The sequence below is a fragment of the Chrysemys picta genome, chromosome 1 (assembly GCF_011386835.1).
Source record: "Chrysemys picta bellii isolate R12L10 chromosome 1, ASM1138683v2, whole genome shotgun sequence".
Lineage (NCBI taxonomy): Eukaryota > Metazoa > Chordata > Testudines > Emydidae > Chrysemys > Chrysemys picta.
Genome location: NC_088791.1, coordinates 249,337,672 through 249,361,401, shown reverse-complemented (window position 1 = coordinate 249,361,401; position 23,730 = coordinate 249,337,672). Strand labels below are relative to the sequence as shown.

The window sequence follows — 23,730 nt, the reverse complement described above, 5'->3', positions numbered from 1 at the left end:
CGACTCATTTTAGCTCAGATGTACAAAGCTTGTTTAGTTGTGTTTTACATAAGGACATGGGTAAAGGCAGTAGCGTTATGTTGCTAGGTAACCAAACTATTGGGAATTCTGTACAAGGTAAGCTTTGTTTTTTCTCATGCTTCCCCAGCTCAAGCAGTGTGACCCTTTTCTAAAGTCCTTTTCCAGCATGCAACCAGACAGAAGAAATGATTGCTGAGGGTGGCTCCAAAATATAAATCCCATTCATTTCTATTTGATCCTGTTTTACTTTCTGTATGGGACTCTATCTTTTCTTGTTCTACAGTTTGCTTCATAAAATAATCCTCTGCTTATTTTTTCTTTCCTGTAGTATTCCTGTTCTCTTTAAAAGGCACTCTAAAATAACCATGTTCACAGAGCATTCAATGGAACTGTAAATGTAAATTGCCCATCTATGTAGTTTACATGACTTTTGTGCACTGTGGAGTGAAGGCCTGAACTTGCAGTTCTTGCACAGACAAAATTGCTACTGACATCAGTGTGAATTTTGTGTGAGTGGAAATGTAGATGGTAACTATACGAAAAAGATAAACAGTGTTTGGGGAGGGGGGGGGAGAGAGTGGAGTCTGTGGTGGATCACAGAAGAAGAAAAATAACATTACTCAAAATGTAACATATAAGCCAAGCAGCTGTGTTATACTTCCCAAAAAGAAATACATACCCTGAAGAGACAGTTTTGAATTTGGTGCAATATTTCTTGACTTGTATACTAAGGTGTATACTGCCTTTCAAATGGGTTTTGTTCAGGCTGTATTTTAATACGTAATTTAAGTAGGATCATAAGGAGATATTTTCTCTAAAGCTAGCTAGAGAGGAAGCCTCTGTATTTCACTCATTCTTCCCCTGTCCGAAATGTGTACAGTACTGCTAAATTATTTCTAGCTTTTAAAAAGAAAATTGTGTTATGTGATTATACTTAAATTACCTGAGCAGCCCCCTAGACACTGCATACATAGCCAAGATAACAGTGAAGGAACAGCTATAGCCATGCTGTGTCCTGTGTGAGACCGGGACTTCCTTCTTATTTCCTGATTCTTAAGGGCTGGCCTTCACTCCTGGGAGATTGACGCTGCTGCAATCGATGCAGCAGGGATCAATTTAGCAGGTCTAGTGAAGACCTGCTAAACCAGTGGCAGAGTACTCTCCAGTCGACCCTGGTACTCCAGCTTTCCGAGAAGAGTAAGGGAAGTCAACTGGAGAGCGTCTCCTGTCAACTCAGTGCAGTGAAAACACCGGGGTAAGTTGACCCTAGCTGCGTCAACTCCAGCTACGTTATTCATGTATCTGGAGTAGCATAACTTAGGTCGACTTACCCCCGTAGTGAAAACAATCCCTCTATTGTGGTCCAGATGCTGGTACTTGAAGGTGCTTGGGAAATTTGCTCTTCATCTCAGAGGGCTGGGTCTAAGCATGCTGCTGCTTAAGTAGGGGCAAGGTGAGTGTGACCTCGTTTCATCGGGAGCTGTTGTATAAGATTGTCTGAAGTCAGACAGAGTCTGACTGGCCACTTTGGAAAGGGAGGGGGTTAGAGAAAGGACTTTGAATAATATGTTTGTGAAAATGGAAGCTCTGCTCACTCCTCTGTTCCTTGCTCTAACCTCTATGTGCTCCATGCTGTCTTGTATACTGGGGCATGCCAGCCTGTTCTGTTTTGGGGGGGTTTAAGCAGTTATAGGAAACAGTGCCATTCTCATGCTAATTTCGAAGTATCCGATGTTGACCCATCGGTCGGTTAGCCATTCTGCACTTTGCAGCTGAACATACACCTATAGCATAGACCACAGGCTTCGGTGGACAGAGATTCTGCATAGTGGCATCCAAGGATTTGTCCTAACACTCTTTAAAACCATGAGATTTTGTTTTAAATTATTTGAATTTATCCCTTGGCCATCTCTTAAATATTTATTCCTCTGACCTTATTCATGAGACTTGTAGTCTTATGTGCTTTTTAAAAACTTCTTTGTGAGAAATAATTTTCATTCCTTAAAGAGGAAGGATGCTTTTGTGGTTAGGGCACTGGACTGGAACTCAAGAAATCAAGGGTTCAGTTCCTGACTCAACCACAGACTTCCTGTCGGACCTTGGGCATGTAAATCTCTCTGTGCCTTGGTTCCCCATTTGTTTAATGGATATAATAAAATACGTAGTAGATTTTTAGGTTAGAAGGGCCATTATGGTCATCTAGTCTGACCTGCATGATGCAGGCCAAAAAATCCTCACCCTGTAATTTCATCATCAAGCCTGCAATTTCTGTTTGAATTACAGCATCTCTCTTAGAAAGAGATCAAGTGATGGAGAATTCATCGCATCCCTAGAGGAGTTGTTCCCATAACTAGTTACCCCCACTGTTTAAAAATGTGCCTTTTTTCTAGTCTGAGTTTGTCTAACTTGTGCTTCCAACCATTGAATCTCTTGCTTTTTTCAGTCTATCAGAAATCTCTCTTCCCAATTAAGGCATTTCTAGATCATGATCAAGTCACCTCTTAACCTTCTCTTATCTAAACTAAATAGATTGAGCTATATTAGCATCTCACTGTAAGGCATGTTTTCCAGATCTTGAATCGTTCTTATAGCTGTTTTCTGGACCATTTCCAATTTTTCAATATATTTTTTTTAAATGCGGAACCAGCACTTGGCACATCATTCCAGTAATGGTCTTGCTAATGTTCTATACAGCAAGAATACTACCTCCCTACTATTACTTGATATGCACCGCATATACATTCAAGGATTAATTTGCTCTCTCAACTACAGCATCACATTGGGAGCTCAAGTTCAGTTGGTTATTTGTAAGGCTGCAATTCTTTCATGGAGGTTGCGGAAGTCACAGATTCCATGACCTCTGTGACTTCTGCAGCAGCCGGTGCCGGTTGGTCCTGGGGACTGCCCATGCAGCGGTCCCGCTCGGCTGGCCTTAGGGGCTGCCCCGGGACCAGCCACTGCTCAGGCAGTCCCGGGCAGCTGGCTCCGGGGACCACTGGAACAGTGGCCAGTGTGGCAGGTCCGGGGAGTGCCTAAGCAGCAGTCATGGGGGTGCCCTGGGGACCTCCTGAACAGTAGCAGTCCCAGGGTGGCTGGAGCAGTGGCCCAAGGAGCGCCTGGAGGCTGTCCGGAGAGCAGTCCCCAGGAGCAGCGGCTGGGGGTCAGTCAACCCCCAGCATTAGTGCAGGCGTACCCCAGAGCAGCGGGGCCCCAGAAGTAGAGATTTAGTCACGGGTATTTTTGGTAAAAGTCATGGACAGGTCATGGGCCGTGAATTTTTATTTATTGCCCTTGTCCTGTCCATGACTTCTACCAAAAATACCCGTGACTAAATCTTAGCCTTAATTATTTGCCATGAACCCTTCCTTTTCATAGTTACTGCTTTCCAGGAGAGAGCCCCCATCTGACCTACATTCTTTGTTCCTACATTTCATTTATTTGTTTTAAAATACACGTTCAGATGAGCCCACCTTACCAAGTGATCCAGATTAGTCTGTATAAATGACCTGTGCCCATCTTAATTTATCACGCTACCAATTTTAGTGTAATTTGGAAATTTTACCAGCAATTATTTTTTCTTCCACATCATTTATAAAAATTGATTATTAGTGAGTCGAGCAGATTGCTTTTAAGACTCTGCTAGACACAACCCCATTGGATGACAATTTCCCATTTACAATTACTTTTTGGGATCTCTGTTAATCAACTTTTAGTCCATTAATATGATTTTGTATAGTGCTAACTTTATCAGAATGTCATGGAGGGTTACGTCAAATGCTTTACAGAAGTCATCAGAGTTACTTTTACCATCTAAACTTGTGATCTCACCAAAAAATGTTTGTGTGACAAGACCTATTTTGCATAAACCTGTTAATGTAATTGATTATGCTATTGTCATTTTAATTAATTACCAATAGTTTCCCATATTTGGCCTTTCCATGAATTTGCATGGCATCGATGTCAGGCTAATCAGCCTAAAGCAGGGGTCGGCAACGTTTGGCACGCGGCTTGCCAGGGTAAGCACCCTGGCGAGCGGGGCCAGTTTATTTACCTGCTGACGCGGCAGGTTCAGCCGATCGCGGCCCCCACTGGCTGTGGTTCGCCGTCCCGGGCCAATGGTGGCGGCGAGAAGTGGCGCGGGCGAGGGATGTGCTGGCCGCAGCTTCCCGCCACCCCCATTGGCCCGGGACGGCGAACCGCGGCCAGTTGGGGCCATGATCAGCCGAACCTGCCGCGTCAGCAGGTAAATAAACTGGCCCCGCTCGCCAGCGTGCTTACCCTGGCGAGCCGCATGCCAAACGTTGCCAACCCCTGGCCTAAAGTTTCACAGGTTATCCCATTTACCTTTTTAAAATATTGGCACATTACCATTTTTTCCAGTCCTCTGGAATTTCATCTGTGTTTTTTGCAGATTTGTTAACAATAAACATTAGTGATTCAGAGAGCTCTTTGGTCAATTTTTTTTTTTTTTTAAATCTTGGGTTACTACTTACTACTCTTCCATTGTCCTCCCTGTGGCTGTCCTGTCTATTTAGATTGCAAACACTTCAAAGCAGGGACTGTCTCTATATGTACTTGCAAGAGCTAGAACACAATGGGACCCTACACAACTGAGGCCTCTAGATACTATGTAATACAAATTCCTGTTTATGTGCCTGTAGAAGGTTCGTCCTGGGGCTCGACCCTCCTGGGCAGGAGGGGAGCCACACTGACTCACTACCGGTGGAACAAGCAAACAGTCAGTTCAGGGCTCAGGCCCTCAGGTGCAGGGGCTGAGCAAACAAGCAGTCAGTTCAGGGCTCAGGCAGGGGCTGAGCAACATGATAACAGTTAGGGGGCTCAGGCCCTCTGGTGCAGGGGCTGAGCAACAATACAAAAGGTAGGGAGCTCAGGCCCTATACCTGAGCGTTGGGTGAGGGGGAAGCCTGCCACCCATGAGCGGGGTGGCAGGGGGGGACGCAGGCCCACCCACTGCACTGCATCCCAGCCCGGGGCCCTAGCAGCGGCTGCTGCTGCTGTGAGTCAGTGGGGTATCCTGACCGAAACACACTGACATCGGCTCGTACGTGTCTGCAGCCTGACCGGGGTCGGCTACCCCCGGGCTACTTCCAGTTTCCCCCTCAGGGCCTACCTCGTCCGTGCCACCGGGCCCAGTCCAGTCCATCAGCATGGGTTCCTCCCGGCCGGGGCTTGGTGGCAGGTCTGGCAGCTCCTCGGGGAAGTCTGGTGTGGACTCAGGTGGCTCCTCCAGGTAACAGCAGGGGTGGAAGGCCCCTGGTGGTGTCTCGCCTTTGGGGTTGGTGTGGGGGAGTTCCAACGGGTCCTCCCAATGACGGGAGCGGACGGGCTCCGGTGGTTCCTCCTCGTAGTGGGTTCGGGGCAGCTCGGGCCACGGCCTCTGAGGTCTCCCGGCCGCGAGCTTCCCACCGCACGTCTGCTCCCTGTGCTGGCTGGGGCCGCACTGAGCTCTGGCGGCCGGCTTTTATACTTCCTGTCCCGTCCCTTGACTTCCAGGGGGCGGGAACAGGTGGCGGAGGCTCTGCCCACTTGGGTGTCTGTAAGGGCACTCCCTCTGCTGGGCGGGAGGGGAGCCACACACAGTCACTACAGTGCCAAATAAATACTTATCAGATAATATATAATCATTAAAGTACACAACCCATAAAATATATAGCAACTAAAATTACCCTGAATTTCATTGGAGGGGAGATCATGGGATTCTGTTCTACATAGGTTCTCAAACTGCTCTAATCACCATAATATCTGAGCACCTTCCAGTAATACAGTAAGTGAGATGGATGACATCTTTCATGTGTGGTTCTTTCTCATTCTCTCCCCAGGGGGAGAATTTGTGTGTGCAGTGTAGTGCTTGTGGTATATGCTGTTACATATTTGTTAGAAAAGGCAAGGTTGAAAAAGTATACATTGCACTTAGAGTGAGAAGGTGTGAGGTTTATGATGGTCCTTTGTTCCTGAAGGAGTTCATTCCACAGTCTGAAACCATCCCCAAGATCCTGTTTCTTACACAGACAAGTTTTACCCTAGTAGTAAAATGTTCCATTATTCCAGTTTACCACAGTCCTCATCCTGGAGCATCGGATGATCTCTTAGATGTCATGGGCCCAGACTGTTGAGTGCTTTGAAGATGAGGACTGAGACCTTGAACTTAACTTTTATGGGAAGTCAATGCAGAGTGTGGTGGACACGTCTGACATTTTCATGGTCGTCTGTGTTGCTGAAGGGATGTACTGCAACATTCTGCTCTAGCTGAATTAAGCAAGGGATGGCAAGAGTGTAAATTACAATAGCACTTCAGTTATGTACACCTCAGAAATGGAGGTTGTTCATAATTCTGAAATATTCGTAACTCTGAACAAAATGTTATGGATGTTTTTTTCAAAAGTTTACAACTGAACATTGACTTAATACAGCTTTGAAACTGTTATTCAGAAGAAAAATGCTGCTTTCCTTTTATGCTTTAGTAGTTTGTTTAATACAGTACTGTACTGTATTTGCTTTTTTGGGGGGGAAGAGGGAGGTGAAGGGGAAGCTCTGCTAATGCCCAATTATATACTTCTGGTTCCAAATGAGGTGTGTGGTTGACTGGTCAGTTTGTAATTGTGGTGTTCGTAACTCTGAGGTTCTGCTGTAGTTAGATTCCCCTCACCCCCATTTTAAGATTCTGTCAAAAAGTTCAGAGGGATGCAGGGATTAATAGGACCATAGGAAGAGATGAGCCCAAAGCCAAGCACACAGGTTTACAAAGTAAAATTAAGCAGACAGTTTTAAATTCCATGAATTATCTTTGCCTTCTAAAGTGCATGCATAGTGGAACAAGTTCTTCCTCTTTTTTGGAATTCTCCATACACTTCCTTTCTACCATCTCCTTTGTATCAATCCTTGGTTAATCCCACATCCAAATGCTTGAACTGTGCAGCAGAATCGGCAAATTTATTAAACAAATTGTAATTAAAAGTTGTTCTCAAATTCTTGGGGAACATCTGGCCCTCCATTGAGCCTGCAACTTCACACAGTCAAAGAAATGAAATGCTCTGCTCCCTGTACTCTGCTCCCTGTACTTGGAAAGCTTTTTTCTGTTTTTAGGATACAGGATAATGATAGAAATTCTGTCAGTCCATGCACTGACATACATTCCATTTTCTTGAGAATGACTGTATATTTCTATTTTTAGAGACCCCATTATGTGTTAGGTTGCAACAGGATACAATACTTTGGCAGGGAGTCTTACATCTCTTCTGCACTATTTCTGAAGATTCAGGATACAAATAGAATCAGATGTTTTAATCATGTCTGGGTACAAAGATAACAGGAGATGGTAATGGGCAAGTTGCCATAAAAAGTAAATAGCTGAAAGTGAAATGAGGAAGGTAGATTGAGCAAGCAGCTGAAGAGAGAATAATAATTTGCCAAGATGCAGAGCAGTAAGAAGAAAGCTAAGGGAGCCTGCATCTTAGACACTTACCCTGTATATTAAACTTAATGTTTGTATCAACAGCTCCATATGACAGGAAATGATCTGGGCGTTTTGGTCAGATATTTTGACTGCCCTTAGTTTCAGCCAGCAACTGGCAAAATGGATTACACCCCAGGAGGAGACAGAGCTGAATGTTCCCTCTGGCTTTAGTAAGGAAAGAGCAGAGATGAAATCCGTGGACTGTGTGCACGTCATCCAACAGAAGGGTATCTCCTCCTCTCCTCCTGCTCTCCCTGGTGCTGGTTTGGGCAGGAAAGGACTTCTCTCGGTCACATTCCTGTGGCTTGCAATGCTCCTGTCCTCTTCTCTTGCAGCAGTGTGTCTTTACCACGTTCTCACACTTAAAGCAGAACTAGCAACTCTCCGCAGCGAGCTGATCTACAGAGTCCAGGCAAGAGCTCCGCTACCCCAGTCCCAGGATAAGAGTAAAGAGGGTACTGTATCCTCTTCTTCCTTGCAGTTATCAGCAGCTGCTGCCAGGCAGGTGAGTTGCAGTGCCCTCTGAGACCTGCTCTTGTTGCTAGGATGAGGAGGGGATGAGTATTTGGAGCTGCTTTCTCTGCTCTAACCTTGTTTGTCATTGTCAGGAAATCAGGCTGCCTGATTCTGAGGCAGGTGAAGGTGATGAAGAGAGAGGCTGGAATGCAGGCAGAAGCAGAGGGAGAAGGTCTGCTCTGCCCACAGAAGAAATAAGTAAGTGACAAGATGGGTTGAACTGCTTGGAGGAAGATGTATAGATACTGGAGAGATAGGGGATGGGGTTGGGAGGTGAGGAAAACAGCAGAGCTTGACTCACATTCTCAACTGGAAGAAACAGCAGCACAGTGTTCCCCCTTGCTTTACACTGTTATTGTAGAATGAATGGTGTTATGTTTAGAGTTAACGACCCAAATAGAATATTGATCCCCTGCCCAGTTTTTGATCTCCTTCTGGCAAGTTTTTGGATATGGATCCCAACCTGCTTCTCATAACTCAAACATCTCTCTATAGTGAACCAAACCAGAGCAGTAAATTCACACAACTCAGAGTTCAGATTTTTTTTCTTTTTAAATCATAATAAAGTCACTTTTCTGGTAATACTTGCCAGTTTCCTCATGAAAGAGAGAAGTGGCGGGACAGCTTCATAGCTTTGTTTGGGGAAGTCTTAAGTTTTCACAGAGAACAGCTAATTTGTACCTGTCAAAAGAGGCAGAACAAAAAGAATCCAACAGACTAGTCACTCTTGCTCAAAATGTTTCCCTTTAAAAAATATAAATGCCTTTTCTGTTGAAAAGGTGGCACTTTAAAAAAAAATTGTCAGAACTCTCTCTCGTGGCTTTAACTTTGAGGCTTCATAGTAAACTTTTAAAAATCTTTAGAAATCGTTTTGCATGTGTTATAATTTTAATGGAATAGTTTTTCTGTTGATGAAAGACCAATGCTTTATTATCCTCCCAAGTCTACTCATGAATAAGGCTACGTTTTAGTCACGAGTATTTTTAGTAAAAGTCATGGTCAGGTCACAGGCAATAAACAAAAATTCCTGGCCTGTGACCGGTCTGTGATTTTTACTAAAAATTCCTGTGACTAAAACTTGGGGGGGGGGAGGGAGGTCCAGGGGGTGCCGTGGGTGCTGGGGAGGATGGCTGGGCCGCAGTGCATGGCCTGGGATTCCCGCTTGTGTTGGGGACGGGGGGAGAAGCGAGGGGAGGTTTAGCGGGGCTGGCAGGGGCTTCCTACCTGGCTCCACATCTCTGCAGCTCCTAGGTGGTGGAGGGGCACAAGCCCCAGCTGTCGCAGCTCCCATTGGCCGAGAACTGCAGCCAAGGGGAGCTGTGGGGACGGGTCCTGCAGGCGCAGGCAGCACACAGTGCAGTCTCCCCCAGCCCCTCCGCCACCTACTAGCTGCAAGGCCATGCCAGTGGGAGCCCCCCATCCTGAGATTAGCTCTTCCCCCACTCCCCAACCTCCTGCCCCTAGCTCTGAGCCCATTCCCACACACCCAAACTGCTGCTGCTGGCCCAGGGGCTGCCCGGCTCGGGCACCCCTGAGCCAGCACCAGCTGCTGCAGAAATCAGAGGTCACGGAAAGTCACGGAATCTGTGACCTCCGTGATAAACTCTCAGCCTTACTCATGACCCATAAAATTTAATAGGCATATAAGTGCATGAAGAGCGCTGAAGTTGTCCCCATAGTTCCTAAAGAGTCAATGTACTTTTTATTATAATAAAGACCCAGTTTACCTCCTCATATTACACTGATTTAACTAAAGGGGGTTTGTAAATTGATAAAAATCAGGGCAGTCCTCATGTGGTCACTCTCTTAGGCCTGGTCCACACTAACCCCCCATTTCGAACTAAGGTACGCAAATTCAGCTACGTTAATAACGAATGAATTCGAAGTACCTTAGTTCGAACTTACCGCGGGTCCAGACGCGGCAGGCAGGCTTCTCCGTCGATGCCGCGTACTCCTCCCACCGAGCTGGAGTACCGGTGTCGACGGCGAGCACTTCCGGGATCGATCCCAGAAGATCGATTGCTCACCACCGGGTCCGGCGGTAAGCAAAGTGTAGACCTACCCTTAAATTAGTTTGACTGGATGTTGATTTAGTTTAACTAAATCAATTACTGAATTAAATCAGCAATTTGTGTGTACATCAACCCTAAATCAGACTTTAAACTATCAGCCAAAGACACGTTTTAAGTAAAGTGAGATGTTTATTTAACTGAAACTTCACTTAGTAGGCTAAAGCCCAAGTTACTGTATAGTCACTTACTTTCCCCTGAGTACCCAAAAAGAAAATACCATATTCACTGAGGACCTAATCCAAAGCCTATTGAATTCAATGGGGTTATTACAGTTGACTCAATAGACTTTGGATCAGGCCCTTAGTTTAATAAAAAACTCTCAATACAGTACAGAATCAAACAATCATTATTTTCTTTGTATTACCATGGTCCCTAGGAGCCTCAGTCATAGACCAGGATCCCACTGTGCTAGGCGCTGTACTGAACAAAAGGACAGTCCCTGCCCCAAAGATCTTACAATCTAAGTATAAGACACGAGACAATAGATGGAGACCAACTGATAGGGAGCACAAGGAAATAATGAGACTGTATTGGTCAGCATGATAGGTAGTGTTCTCAGCACACCAGCAGCCTAACCCTTGTCAAGTTCTTGGTAGGCATCATCGCAAAGGAAAGTTTTAGGAAAAATGTGGAGGATATTGAGGTCTCTTTGTGGATGTTTATGGGAGAATCTCCCAAGCGTGAGAGAAAAGCATGAAGGTGCTTGAGCTTCTGGCTGATCAGAGGTGGGAGTTGATATCTTGATAACAAATGCAAAATAAGGGTAGAGTGGAGGTAGGCTGTGAAGGGCCTTTAAAGTGAAGTCAAGTCACTTATGTTTGATGCGATAGAGAAAAGGCATCAGTGGAGAGACTTGGTCAAAGCAACAGGCTAGAAAAATGATCTTTGCAGCAGCATTCTGAACGGATACGAGCAGGGCAAGATGTCATTACTTGCATTTGTCAAGTAATCAAGACACAAGGTGAGATGAATTTTCACAGCGTGGATGGCTAGGAAAGGCTGTCTTAAAGATGTTATGCAGAAAGAATCTGCAGTTTGAGAAAACTTAGTGCTCTTTGTGCAGCCCCATCGACTTCTTATGGCATGTCACCAGAGCCACTGAGCTAACATCCTTGGTTTTGCTTAAACTTTTAGTATTCTTCTATGCCTAACACTTAAATACAAGCAAAAACATCTACTGGGGTTAGATACCAGCTTTGATAAATGTAATTGGATTTAGCACGCTGCAAGCTTATTTGGCTTTCTCAGCCACAGGACTCTGGTGGCTTTTATCAGTCCCTCTTCAAATGTTATTTGGGGAGAGCAATTGTGTGATCCCTACTCTTACTTACTCAGCCTCCTCTGAAGTCAAAATTCAGATTTATTCTCTTCAAGGTGTCTACCAACAAGTATCTCCATTTTACCAGTCTTCACATCCGGTTTCAGTTAGCTTAAATAAAGACAACTTTTGATTGGCATAGTATAGAAAATAGAATCACAAAGTGAAAATTGACTTAAAAGAAAAATTATACTAGGTCAGTTATCACTACAAAAGTGTCACTAATGAGGCCCCACAATTTAGGTTACAGAGTACTAGTGAAGTGAGTTGAAAACCTTTTATATAAACCTTTGTGGCTCACAGGAACGTCACTATGTCCATTTTTTTCAGTCCCAAAGGTCTGCATAGTCTCCAGCAGGAACTTCTTTAAAATAAATAACTTTTAGAGAGACATGTCAAAATGAGGCAGATGCCAAAATGAGAGACAGTTCTTCATAATAGGATTGTCCCTCTTCTCTCTTGCGTACAATGTTGCAGTGACATCAGCTTTCCAGTGTTCACTAAGAAACTATGTCCCTGGATCAAACTTTCTGGCCCAGTGAGGTTCACAAACACCAGTGCAGATAGTCTTACAGCAGAGGGGCCGAAGTAACCAGGAAGGATGGTGGTGTTCATGGTGCTGAATTCTCTCATTTAGTCATGGAAATGGTTGTCACTGCAGATTCAGTCTTCAAGTCCTCACACATTTTGGTGCCACCCCTATCCTTCTAGGCGCTGAATGATCCTACGGATTCGGTTTCATTCATTTTGAAGTCATGAGCTTAAGGTTAAGCGTGTGCTTATGTGCTTTGCTAATTCAAGGCCTTAGAGAGCAACTTATCGGTAAAGTATTTTTATGACTATCTTAGTTTCTGATAGTCTCACATTTTACTTTAACTCTTATGAGGTCATTGACCATAGTTCACTGATAATTTAATTGGTTTAATAAAAATTTAATAATAGAAAATGTAATCTCAAATATTATTGTTGACATCTCTCTTCATTAGGCAGTAGGTAAAGACAATATTTTAAGTTAATTAAATATGAAGAATCTAGTTTTGATAAATATTATTCAAACTTTTTTTTATTAATGTTAATATATATTTCAGACATTAGTTTTCTTTTATATGTACCATCATTCATCCCATATACCCAATCCAGCAGCCGTTGCCTGCATAGAACTCCTGCTTAATACTCTTTTCATTTGCTGGGAATTCTGCATGTAAAAATGACCACACAGTAGGGTTTTGATTACTATGAAGAGTGAAACACAAATGAACACATCACAATTATGGTCTTTTTAAAGTTTATTTTGGAGGACACTATTATATTTTTATAATATATAATCAGCAGTGCTAGTACAATATGTACCCTTGAAAGTTAAAGCCCAAGTAGATGGAAAAGAGGTGGTTTTGATCAACATTCCAAATATAGCGGTATGCTTATCACTCAAAGTCAGAACTCTTGCTGCACTGAGTGGGAGTTAATAGACTATTGCCAGGAGTACATATAATTAAACACCCAGGCAGAGAAATCATCAAGCCATTTATGACAGGACTTTTTTTTTTTTTTTTTTTAAGAACAATGAGTATCTTTCTTTCTGACAGGGGAAAATATAGGGTCTTCAGCACAACTGAAACTAGCCCCATATTTAAACACTATGGTTACATTTGTTCATTTTGTGCCAACATGTTTTATGCTAGAGATCCATGCACCATGATGTCCAAGAACAAGAAGGTGGTTTTTGGTTATCTGAGCCAAATTATTAGTCCCTGTGTGCCAAAGTTTCATTCACATGTACTCTGTGGGCCTGATTCTGATCTAATTTCCACCAGTGCGACTCAAGAATAACTTTGATGCCAGAGGAAAATAAGGGATATTAGGATTAAGCCCTCTGTCAGTTTAAGCTTTGGTAAAGTTTTTTTGTGGTTATTCCATGAATTAACAGCAAATATTTACTGTGGTGTACTGAGAAGTCACAAAGCACCTGCTCCAATTTCCCTAATAAAAGGCTTGGGCTCCATTTAGCCACAGAAAATTTCCACATCGTTCAAACATCAGTGCAATAGCCTAATCTGGCATACAAGCCAGCAAATTCACACCCGCAACTGTCAAGATCCTCTTCGGCAGATGCCCAAGTCCAGACTAAATAATTAACAGCATGCAAACTTCAATGTTAGCTTGTTATAGCTATCACCTTTTGTCTGTTTCCTCTAGCTATTCCAGGCTTGCCAGAAGAGAGAGAGGTGGCAATGGATATGATTTAATTAGGCCACAACTGTATTCTCATAAAATATTTGGGCGTACTTGGCAATAAATCCAGATCATCATCGTTGCTTAATCATTTCCACGTAATCCTCATCCTGGTCCCAGCCATCCCATAGCTGGGACCTTGCCACCCTTTGCTTGTAGGAGGTAAAAGGGAGCTATGAAATGAGGGCATTGGCTCCCCACTCTACCATACACAGGAGCCCTAACCCCACTTTCTCAGGTCTCTTTAGGAATGCCTTTTGCCAGTGCTTTTCCAATCCATGGTGTTTGACAATCGTATCCCTTCTATAACGAGACCCTGCACTGGACATCTGCTAAGAGTCTTATATGCTAAGTTGTGATGTTATAACTAAGGCTACAATTTAGTCATGGGTATTTTTAATACAAGTCATGGACAGGTCATGGGCAATAAACAAAAAGTCATGACCTGTGACCTGTCCATGACTTGTACTATAAATACCCCTGACTAAATCTTAGCTGTGGGGCCACTGGTCTTGGGCATGGCCGGCTCCAGGCACCAGCTTACCAAGCAGGTGCTTGGGGCGGCCACTTCGGAGAGGGGCGGCATGTCCAGCTGTTCGGTAGCAGTTCGGCAGACGGTCCCTCACTCCTGCTTGGAGCGAAGGACCTCCCGCTGAATTGCCGCCACAGATCGCGATCGCGGCTTTTTGTTTGTTTGTTTGTTTGGCTGCTTGGGGCGGCCAAAACCCTGGAGCCGGCCCTGGTCTTGGGGGCGGGGGGATGACCCGGGTCCAGTGGCACCAGCTGCTGGGGGTCACCCCATTCCTACCCCTGTTCCAGCCGCCCCTGGAGCAGGGGTAGGAATGGGGTGACCCCCAGGACTGCAGCCAGGGAGCAGCAGCTGGCTCTGGGGCAGCTTCAGCAGCGGCTGGTGTGGCTGGCTGCAGAACCACTCCAGCAGCAGCAGGTGTGTCTGTCCCTGGGGCAGCTGGGGCCAGCCACACTGACCACTGCAGAAGTCATGGAGGTCAAGGGAAGTCATGGAAACCATGACTTCCGCAACCTCCAGGACAGACACTGAGACCTAATTATAACCTAACCCTCGTGCCCTTCCCCACTGGTTTCCAGACCTGTTGTGGGGAAGATGAAAAAACCCACCCTGCCTTGGCCAATCTTTGCTTGCCATCCCCCAAGGGGAAAAAATTGGTGACTAGCATAATGCCCCCAGCAGGTCATGAGGATACCCAGTATTTTTGCAAATGTTATGGAAAGGTGGGTGCAGTTCTCAAGTTCTACTTCTGGTCTGGAAAAGAAAGATGTTTGTTTGTTTGTTTTGTTTCTGCTGACAGCAATGTAAATCAAAGAGGAAGCAACCACTCCTTGACCACATGGCATGAAGAGATTTAATCCAGGACATGCAGTTTAGCATAAAAGATCCAATTTACTGCCTGGATGAATCAATACTATGCATATTATGTGAAATATTGGACGCTCAAAAATAGTTACACAAAAGTAAACTCTCCCTTTTAAAAAAAGAACAGGAGTACTTGTGGCACCTTAGAGACTGACAAATTTATTAGAGCATAAGCTTTCGTGGACTACAGCCCACTTCTTCAGATGCATACCTTTTAAAAGACATAAATCCCATTATGTGCAATTAATATGTACGTAAAATATTTGGGGTGAATTACATAGCAAATCACTTATTATGTGGAACATAATACAGTAATTGTCAATCTATTAAGATCAATATACTGCAACAAATATTTGGGGGATATATGTTAGATCTGAGTCACATCCCCTAAATACGACTAACCTGCCCTTACACTGGGATTAGGCTGTCTTTACTAGTTTATGTAGCTAAAGTATTTATAGTACTGAGTGCCAGATTAACCAGCCTTAAAAATGCACAAGTGAATCATATAGGGATATTTCATCATTCCCTTCTATGGATGAAAAATAAAGCAAGCAGCTCCTGGAAGAAAAATGGGATAGAAACAAACAAAATCCCACTTCATGTAGAATAATACAGTACTCAAGCATGTTCCAGAAAGTCCATGGAGAATATATGAAGGCCATGAAAGAAAGAAGGGATGTGTGGAAATCCTTTTAGCAAGCGTCTCTCTAAAGATACTTAGGGGGCTAATGCCAATGTGTTCAAACTCGGGCGTACCCTAAGGCATGCCTAAATTGTGTGCCTAAAGCCATGTTTAGGCACCTACATAAGTAGTTTGTTTTTTCAAAGTTACTGAACTCTGCCAATCTATTTGGCATCAATGGGAATTGTTAGTGTTTGGCACCTCAGGCCACTTTTAATTAGCACCATAATCCATACGTATGTACTTAACTTTAGGCACCCACATTTGAAAATTTCTTCAAGAATTAATATATTGGAAGGTTAGGTCCCAACTTATTAGGACATGGGTAACTATGCAAATAAGATTTTATAAAACCAGCATGGGAGGGGATATGATAATATTGATACAAAGTCTCTGATCATGCATACATAAGCCCAGTCTCATGTGTAAGAAACGTTGCTAGAGCAACAGCTTCACTAGACTCACAGGACAGTCCTTCCTAGTGTTTTGGAAAATAAGCATGCGTTGCTCAGATAGGCCACATCCCTTTAAGTTCTGTCTGTGGTTTGTTAATGCACCTGCAGTCTCTAACTTCAGAAGTATCCATTTAGCTCAGGGAAGAGACATTACATTCTGAAACTTGGTTTCTATATTTTTTTCCCCTGGAAAAAATACAAGTTAGAAAAATTTGTCTTACAAGAAGAGCAGTTCTTTTCTGTATGAGGTCCCAAGAGATTATGCAAGTTTTGAATACTCCAGATGCAATGCATACTGTCATCATGATGATGTTGTAATCTGTTTTCTTCAGTTGTTAAAATATGTTTTTAGATGATCTTAAACAATTTTATACACATTGTGACATTATTAATTATTATTATATTTATCATTTATTATTAGGGAAGTGCTTAGCCCACAAAGTTAGAACTCAGATCTGAATTTACAGAGAGTTTAGGGTGTTCAGATAAGGGTTTTTTTTATTCATTCCAATCTATTATTATTAATACTTACTATTTGTTAATTCTGTATTTGCATGTGTATGTGTTTAAATAAGAGGTTTAATTTGCCAGTTAGCATTTGCTCTAGCACCAGTGAACAAAACTACATCATCTTTTGTCCTCTCCTTATAAAAAGTAAAGGTTTATATTCCAAGGAATATAGATGCACAAAAAGATTAGACAAACAGATGGTTTTCTTTAGGTTACAATTAGGAATAAGTTATGTGATAATAGACATGGTACTTGTATTTGTTATGAAAAAGTTTCTCAGATGTTATCAGACCTTTAGGATATTACTGCCTTAATAATTACAAAGCAGTGTCCTGGAATGATGAGTAGTTTTGCGATGTGGTAGTAATAAAAATACAAGGCCAAATCTTCAGCAGGTGCAAATAAGCATAGTTTAATTGAAGTCAATGGTGTTAGGCTGATCCATGCCAGCTGAGTATCTGGCCCAGTGTATTTTAATAAAAAAGAAATGCTATAAAAATCACCAGAAATAACAGTGATAGAAGCAGGACCACACATCTGACACCAGATCGCTTCTCATTCTTTTAAAAGATAGTTACATATGCAAAAGTGACCGATTTTTCTGAAGATCGGAAAGACATTTTCAGTGTAGTCTACTGCACGGTAAATAGTTAATATGGCTCAGTAATAAGGAACATAGGTCTTAATGTTAGTTTAAAAAAAATAGACCTGCTCATGGAGCAGCATGAGTAAAGGTTGCAGAATTTGACCTCAGAGTTTATCTGCTTCAGGAAGTGAGATTCAACAAATTAGGATTTTCTTCTCTTCGTTTCTGATAAATTACTAGATTAGCACGTTCATCCACTTTCTGGACAGTACTGTAGACATTTTTTATTTAACACTTTCATCCTTTGAAGTAACAGTAAAGCATAAGGCTTAACTGAGATCTGTGCTTAGTGAATGCAACTTTATAGTATTCTTTATTATGATTCCTGGCACTTATCTGTGGCAGATATTTTTTAAAGTGCCTTAAATTGTATTTAGCTGCGATCCAACACTTTAAAATACCACAATATTTCTTATTTTTCTGTAACTAAATTTGTATCCTGTATTTCTATCCAATGTCAAAGCTTTAAAGCAATGGATGAGTTTTGGCAAGTACTAAAAGTTTTATAGCTCTAAATGCAACATTTTCTCTTACAAACATTGTATCAGCACTTTTTGTGGCAATTTCACTAAAGTTGGGCAATTTCACTAAAGGCCTATTGTTTTGGAACATGGGGAAGTCTTACTCTTTTAGGAATGTAATATGAAATGAATTCATATTCACTCTTGGCCTTTTTTTTTTAATATTATGTGAAACTAAAAAGGTCCTGCAAATACTACCAAAAAAAAAAAAAAACCAACACTTTTGAAAGCCTAACATCCATCACAACTGAGAATTGTCTGGTGGGGTTTCAGTTAGAGATGTAACTAAAGTAATGGAGCCGATAGCATCTAACTCATTTGACTTAACACTACATTGTTAAAGTATACAAGAAACCCAGATGAAAGACCAGTGTTTTATCATAGTATTCAAGGTTGGCTACATGATCTCTGAATTTCTCCAGGACCCTTTAATGTGAAAATCTGGTGGCTGTTCTGCACATCTGGCAAGTATCTGCCACAAGAAGAAATGGGAGATCCTGCTTTCACATAGTGAGAATAAGAGTGTTTCCCTCATGAGTATGTTTTGTCACTTTTTTTTACCCTGCCAAGATCTTAAACCATTCTCTTAATTACTTCCTCTCATTTGTTTTCTTTAATTACAAAAGGAATCTTGTTTTTTTCTTTTTAGTGCTACAGGCCTGTCTGCAATTGATTGCTGATAGCAAAAGTAACATCCAACAAAAAGGTAACAGTGCCTTCCACATATTCACATATTTTTCTACTCAAGCTCCAGGCTAACTAACAAACAAGCAGTATTCTGATTAATATAATGCCAGTTAGAAAAAATAATGAAAATTTTGGATCTGGATAAGTCTTGCAAATCTCCTCCCGATTTAAATTGGAAAATCCCCCTCTCTAAACTTTGCTATTGTTCAAGAGGTCAGCATTGTTGATTTTTAACCAAAGGAAACTAGAAGGAACTAACTAATTTTGATTTTTTTCTTACCAGAAATTATTTTCATTCTCTCTCTTTTAGATGACTCAAGCATTGTTCCATGGCTTCTTAGCTTTAAAAGAGGAACAGCTCTGGAAGAGCAAGGAAATAAAATATTGGTCAAAGAAGCTGGTTACTTTTTCATATATGGTCAGGTAGGAATATTCATTTCACTTCAATATTGGACTTACACTGTGAAGCTGTTAAGCACCCTATGTCTGAAGTTTGTTTCTTATTCTTCAGGTTTTATATACAGATACAACATTTGCTATGGGACATCTAATACAAAGGAAAAAGGCTCATGTATTTGGTGATGATCTCAGTTTGGTGACATTATTTCGTTGTATCCAAAACATGCCTCATTCTTATCCTAATAATTCTTGCTATACCGCTGGTAAATATCTGAGTTTTTACCCTTCTTATTTATAGTAAAGCTGTGCCAAATATAATTTGCGGTGATACATGATTACATATAGTGAAAATGTAATGGATTCAGAAATCACTTTGCCAGTAAAAGTATGGCATACTTTGGTGTGTGCTCAATTAACATCTATTTTTCTTATGATTGAAATTCCATAGAGAGTTGAATTTTCATACTTAGATGCTCAAATCTGTATTTACTGTAGATACTACAATAGCCATTTTAGGCATCTGTTCTGCTTTAGTCAATCAAATATGGATTTAAGCATCTTAAGGATGAAGCAGTCAGTATCAGCCTAACTCTCTGCTCCTAATAAAGATGACTGGAGTCTCATCATTGATTTAAGTGCAAACAGAGTTAGGCCAATGCAGTGTGTGTTTGATAGTCCCATCAGAAACTTTGCATGCAAGTAAATCAAGATATGCACACCAATACAAAAATAATATTTTTATATTAGCAGAGTTCCAGCAGTCTGCAGTAAACGTGTGTTCTATTAACCCCTGTGCAAGTTTTAAAGAACCATTGTTACAACCTGTCAGACTATATTTTACCAAACCTCTTAATTGCCTTTACTTTTCTAGACTTCTTTTCCCATCATTGTTGTTTAGCAAGCTCTCTCTATGAATGTTTTCTTCTGTGTATTTACCTTGTACCCAAGTGCCTGATATATTAATTGATGCCAGAGTTCATTGTATATAGCATCACAACTCACCACAATAAAAGCTCTTCTTAGACATGGACACCGGATTGTGCCATCGCTAAATGATGCATGTAGCAGGGAGCTAATTAGAAAGGAAAAATTCTTTGTATATAAATCGTTGTAATCACCAATTAGAGGACAAGAAATACAAGGCAATTTATTATGCTTATGGTAACTTTGCTGAAGTGTGGCAGTAGTTCTTTAAGAACAGAATGTAATCATTAGGGAATGACATTCAAATGTAAGGTCAAAATCCTAGGTGAATTTAAATGTGAGTTTTGCCTGAGTATAGATTGCAAGATTGGGCCTAATGATATACATTTTTTTATTGCAAAAAGTGTGTTTAGGTAATACAAAATACACTCTCTGAATGCAATATATTAGGTATTTTACATACGGTAGTATTCTATTTAAAGATATTCCAAATTCTTTTCCAGGAATTGCAAAATTAGAAGAAGGGGATGAACTTCAACTTACAATACCACGGAGAAGGGCCAAAATATCATTGGATGGAGATGGTACTTTTTTTGGTGCAGTTCGACTCCTGTGATACTCTACAGTTTTGCATCATGCTTATCTCTGTTCTCTTTTTTGTTTTTATGTAATTGAAAAAAATGGAGATACAGTTAAGCGGCCAATTCAATCTTCTTTTTCTTTTTTTTTAAACCCCCTTTCTTCGGTTTGATGAGCCAGCCCAAAACAGGAAACCCAGCAGACATAGTTCTGATGTGACTGTCATGTGAATTACCAGAAATATAGGTTATTTTAGGCAATAGAGGAATAAAAATACCAATGGCTATACAGACATGTCTTTGAAACAACTTCTTGTCCATGAGGCATTACTCAGGGCCTTGATACTGCAGAGTTTGATCCAAAATATCTCAAATGTAATGAGGACCATTGTGATTAGTAAGTCATGATCCAGGAGGTACTGAAGTAACAAACAGGTTAATGTAAACACTGCTCAGATTCATATTAAATTTCACAAATGTTTTATTGTTAAAGCTGTAAATAAGAAAGAATCACCAAAGAGTAGAACCCTCAACATACATATTAATGTACAGTATATGAGAAATTGCTAAATAATCTGCAGGCAAAGATTAAACTGAAAAATGTACGACAATTATCAGCCCAGTTTTTAGCATTGACTGTGAACTTTTGGAGGAAACTGAAATCAGATGAGGAAATAGGGGTTGGGGGGAAGACTGACCGGGGCGGTTCGGGGGAAGGACATGGGATTGGGATAGGAAGTCCCAAGGGGTGAGACTAGGACTTGCTGAGGAAGGAGACTGGGACTGAGATAAGAAGCCTGAGTGGATACTAGGACTGCTTAGAAGAAGAAAATGGAACTAGGTCAGGATGACAAGTGTGGGGGAAAAATAGGACAGAGACTGCCTGGAGGGAAGCAGGGATAGTGGAAATGGAATTAAGCTTGAGGGAAAACGGGCAGAATTATCTTTCCTCCAGACCCCCAAATAGAACCCAAGGTACCTGAATTTCACCAGTCCTCTGCTGTCTATGAAACCCTGGTCACAGAATCTCAGGTCAGACTGTAAAAAAACAGGGCAGACACATCCAAACTGGTGGTATATTCCATAATTAGATTTCACCAAACCAGCAACAAATGTGTGCTCCTCGATCACTGTACTAGTTTACCATGGAGCTACAGTCAGTCGCCTTAGACATTCCAGCCTATATTACTACCCAGACAAACTGCACTTAATGATGAAAGGTTATTAAAACCAAAAATTTTCACGCTTTCGGTTACTCCCAGCTACAAAGGGCCAGCCACTTACCCGAGGTCAGGGTATACTTCAGATCTCACCAAAGACAATGCTGAAGCCAATTTCTTTAGTAAATTGAACTAAAGATTGATTAGCTAAGAAATGAAAGATATATTGAGAGGTTAAAGCAGGTAATATACTGTAACAGACCCAGACCAGTGGGGTACAGGAGTCTGGTAGAGGGCAAATATACTGGTCACTGGATGAGTAGTTTTCTGTTCCCTGAGTGACCAGAGAAGGGGCTGCACTAGAGTAATCAGGAACCTGCTAGACCCAGTTAAGCCAAGCAGGCTAATTAGGACACTTGGAGCCAATTAAGAACAAGCTTCTAGAATCAATTAAGGCAGGCTAATCAGGGCACCTGGGTTTTAAAAGGAGCTCACTTCAGTTTGTGGTGCCAGTGTAAGGAGCTGAGAGTGAGAGGGTATGCTGTTGGAGGACTGAGGAGCATAAGTGTTATCAGACACCAGGAGGAAGGTCCTGTGTGAGAATAAGGAAGGTGTTGGGAGAAGGCTATGGGGAAGTAGCCCAGGGAGTTGTAGCTGTCATGCAGCTGTTAGAGGAGGTACTATAGACAGCTGCAGTCTATAGTTCCCTGGGTGGGAACCTGGAGTAGCGGGCGGGCCCGGGTTCCCCCCAAACCTCCCAATTGACTGTGGGCTTTCCCAGAGGGGAAGGTCTCTGGGCTGTTCCCCAACCCACATGGTAAATCTCTGAGGCAAGAAAATCTGCCAATAAGTGCAGGACCCACCAAGATAGAGGAGGAACTTTGTCACAATACATAACAGGTGAGTCAAAGTTTGTGAGTCCAAAATGATAGCAGTGATGTCTGCTAGCTTCCATAAGTCTCTCAGGGTTTCTCAAAATGTCTTTGGTGACCTCTGTCTTGTATCTGGAATGCCCCCTGACAGCATCCAAATAGATCATTCCCAGGGCCCACTTTTAGAGCGGTTTCCCCTGAAAAGCAGCCAAGCAAACGCTTGTACTACCAGCATAGGCTCTCCCTTTGATGAAGAGTGCATTTTGAGTTTTTCACCTCAGGTCACCACATCAAGGACCACTTGTTTTGAAATTAACATTTTACTTCCTATGCATACACAAGTGATCCAGTTAGTGATATACATATGCAGTTGCCTGCCATTACATTCTAGTAGGGATAGATAAGTGAAAACAATACAGATAACATTCATTAGCTTTCAGGAAGTTTACACATCAAGCAAATACTCATCTTACTACTGACACAAACCTCTGATCTAGGATTAATTAAGCATAGGGTATACATATAATGCAAATCAAGTTACAGATATATACACAATAGCACTAATATTTATTTGAACTATTCTAACAGGTGAATGAGCTTGATCCCATTATAATGCCTCTTGACATTCTCTTGATTCCTATCAGCACAAGTGAGTGGGCCTATGTCTACTAGCCCACTTAACATCTCTTTGGTAACCATGCACAAGTGAATTAGTACACCCAATACTTCTTTCAGCTGGCTAACTGTCAGCGCCACAATGGTCTAGCAAAGTGTGTGTATCATTGCCATCTAGTGCTGGTCCACATAGAAGATGACAACCTGCTGCTATCTTTTACTGCATTCGCTCAAGTGGCAGATGACTGTGATGGATCTAAATGTTCCAACTTTGCAGATGACCCATTTGAGTGTCAATCTGATGCCACTCATTGTTCCTTTACACACTTGCTATATCACATTGTGACTATATATCATGCTTAACATTTTCATGCTCTGGTGTCAAATACCTGATCCATTTGGTATATTTCCATGGACTGCATGCTATGGTCAGATTCTACAGAATCTCAGTTTTCATTTAATAACAAAAAGTAAGTTTCTAAGCCTCAGTGTTGTGAAGAAAACCTCCCAGATACGAACAGGCTGGGAACTGATAGTGATTGATTTCCTGTGCTTGACACCAGCCTGAACCAATCTCTGAAAGGTGTGAGCTCCTTTGTCCGATTTGGAGGGAAGCTAACTCTAACTCTTAATGATAACTCTTCTAATGGCA

The 23,730-nt window shown here is 41.9% G+C and overlaps 1 protein-coding gene across 1 annotated transcript in view; it reads left to right on the top strand.

The window, feature by feature from the left end:
* The window catches only part of TNFSF13B (TNF superfamily member 13b), a 28,334-nt gene extending 7,612 nt beyond the window's left edge, over nt 1-20,722 (top strand). The window contains exons 2-7 of the mRNA XM_065581027.1: nt 7,538-8,000; nt 8,104-8,209; nt 18,493-18,549; nt 18,841-18,953; nt 19,042-19,192; nt 20,357-20,722. Coding sequence (XP_065437099.1) covers nt 7,554-8,000; nt 8,104-8,209; nt 18,493-18,549; nt 18,841-18,953; nt 19,042-19,192; nt 20,357-20,469 — 987 coding nt within the window. The 5' untranslated portion in view covers nt 7,538-7,553 and the 3' untranslated portion in view covers nt 20,470-20,722. The remainder of the gene's footprint in view (nt 1-7,537; nt 8,001-8,103; nt 8,210-18,492; nt 18,550-18,840; nt 18,954-19,041; nt 19,193-20,356) is intronic.
* Nucleotides 20,723-23,730: the final 3,008 nt, after the last annotated feature.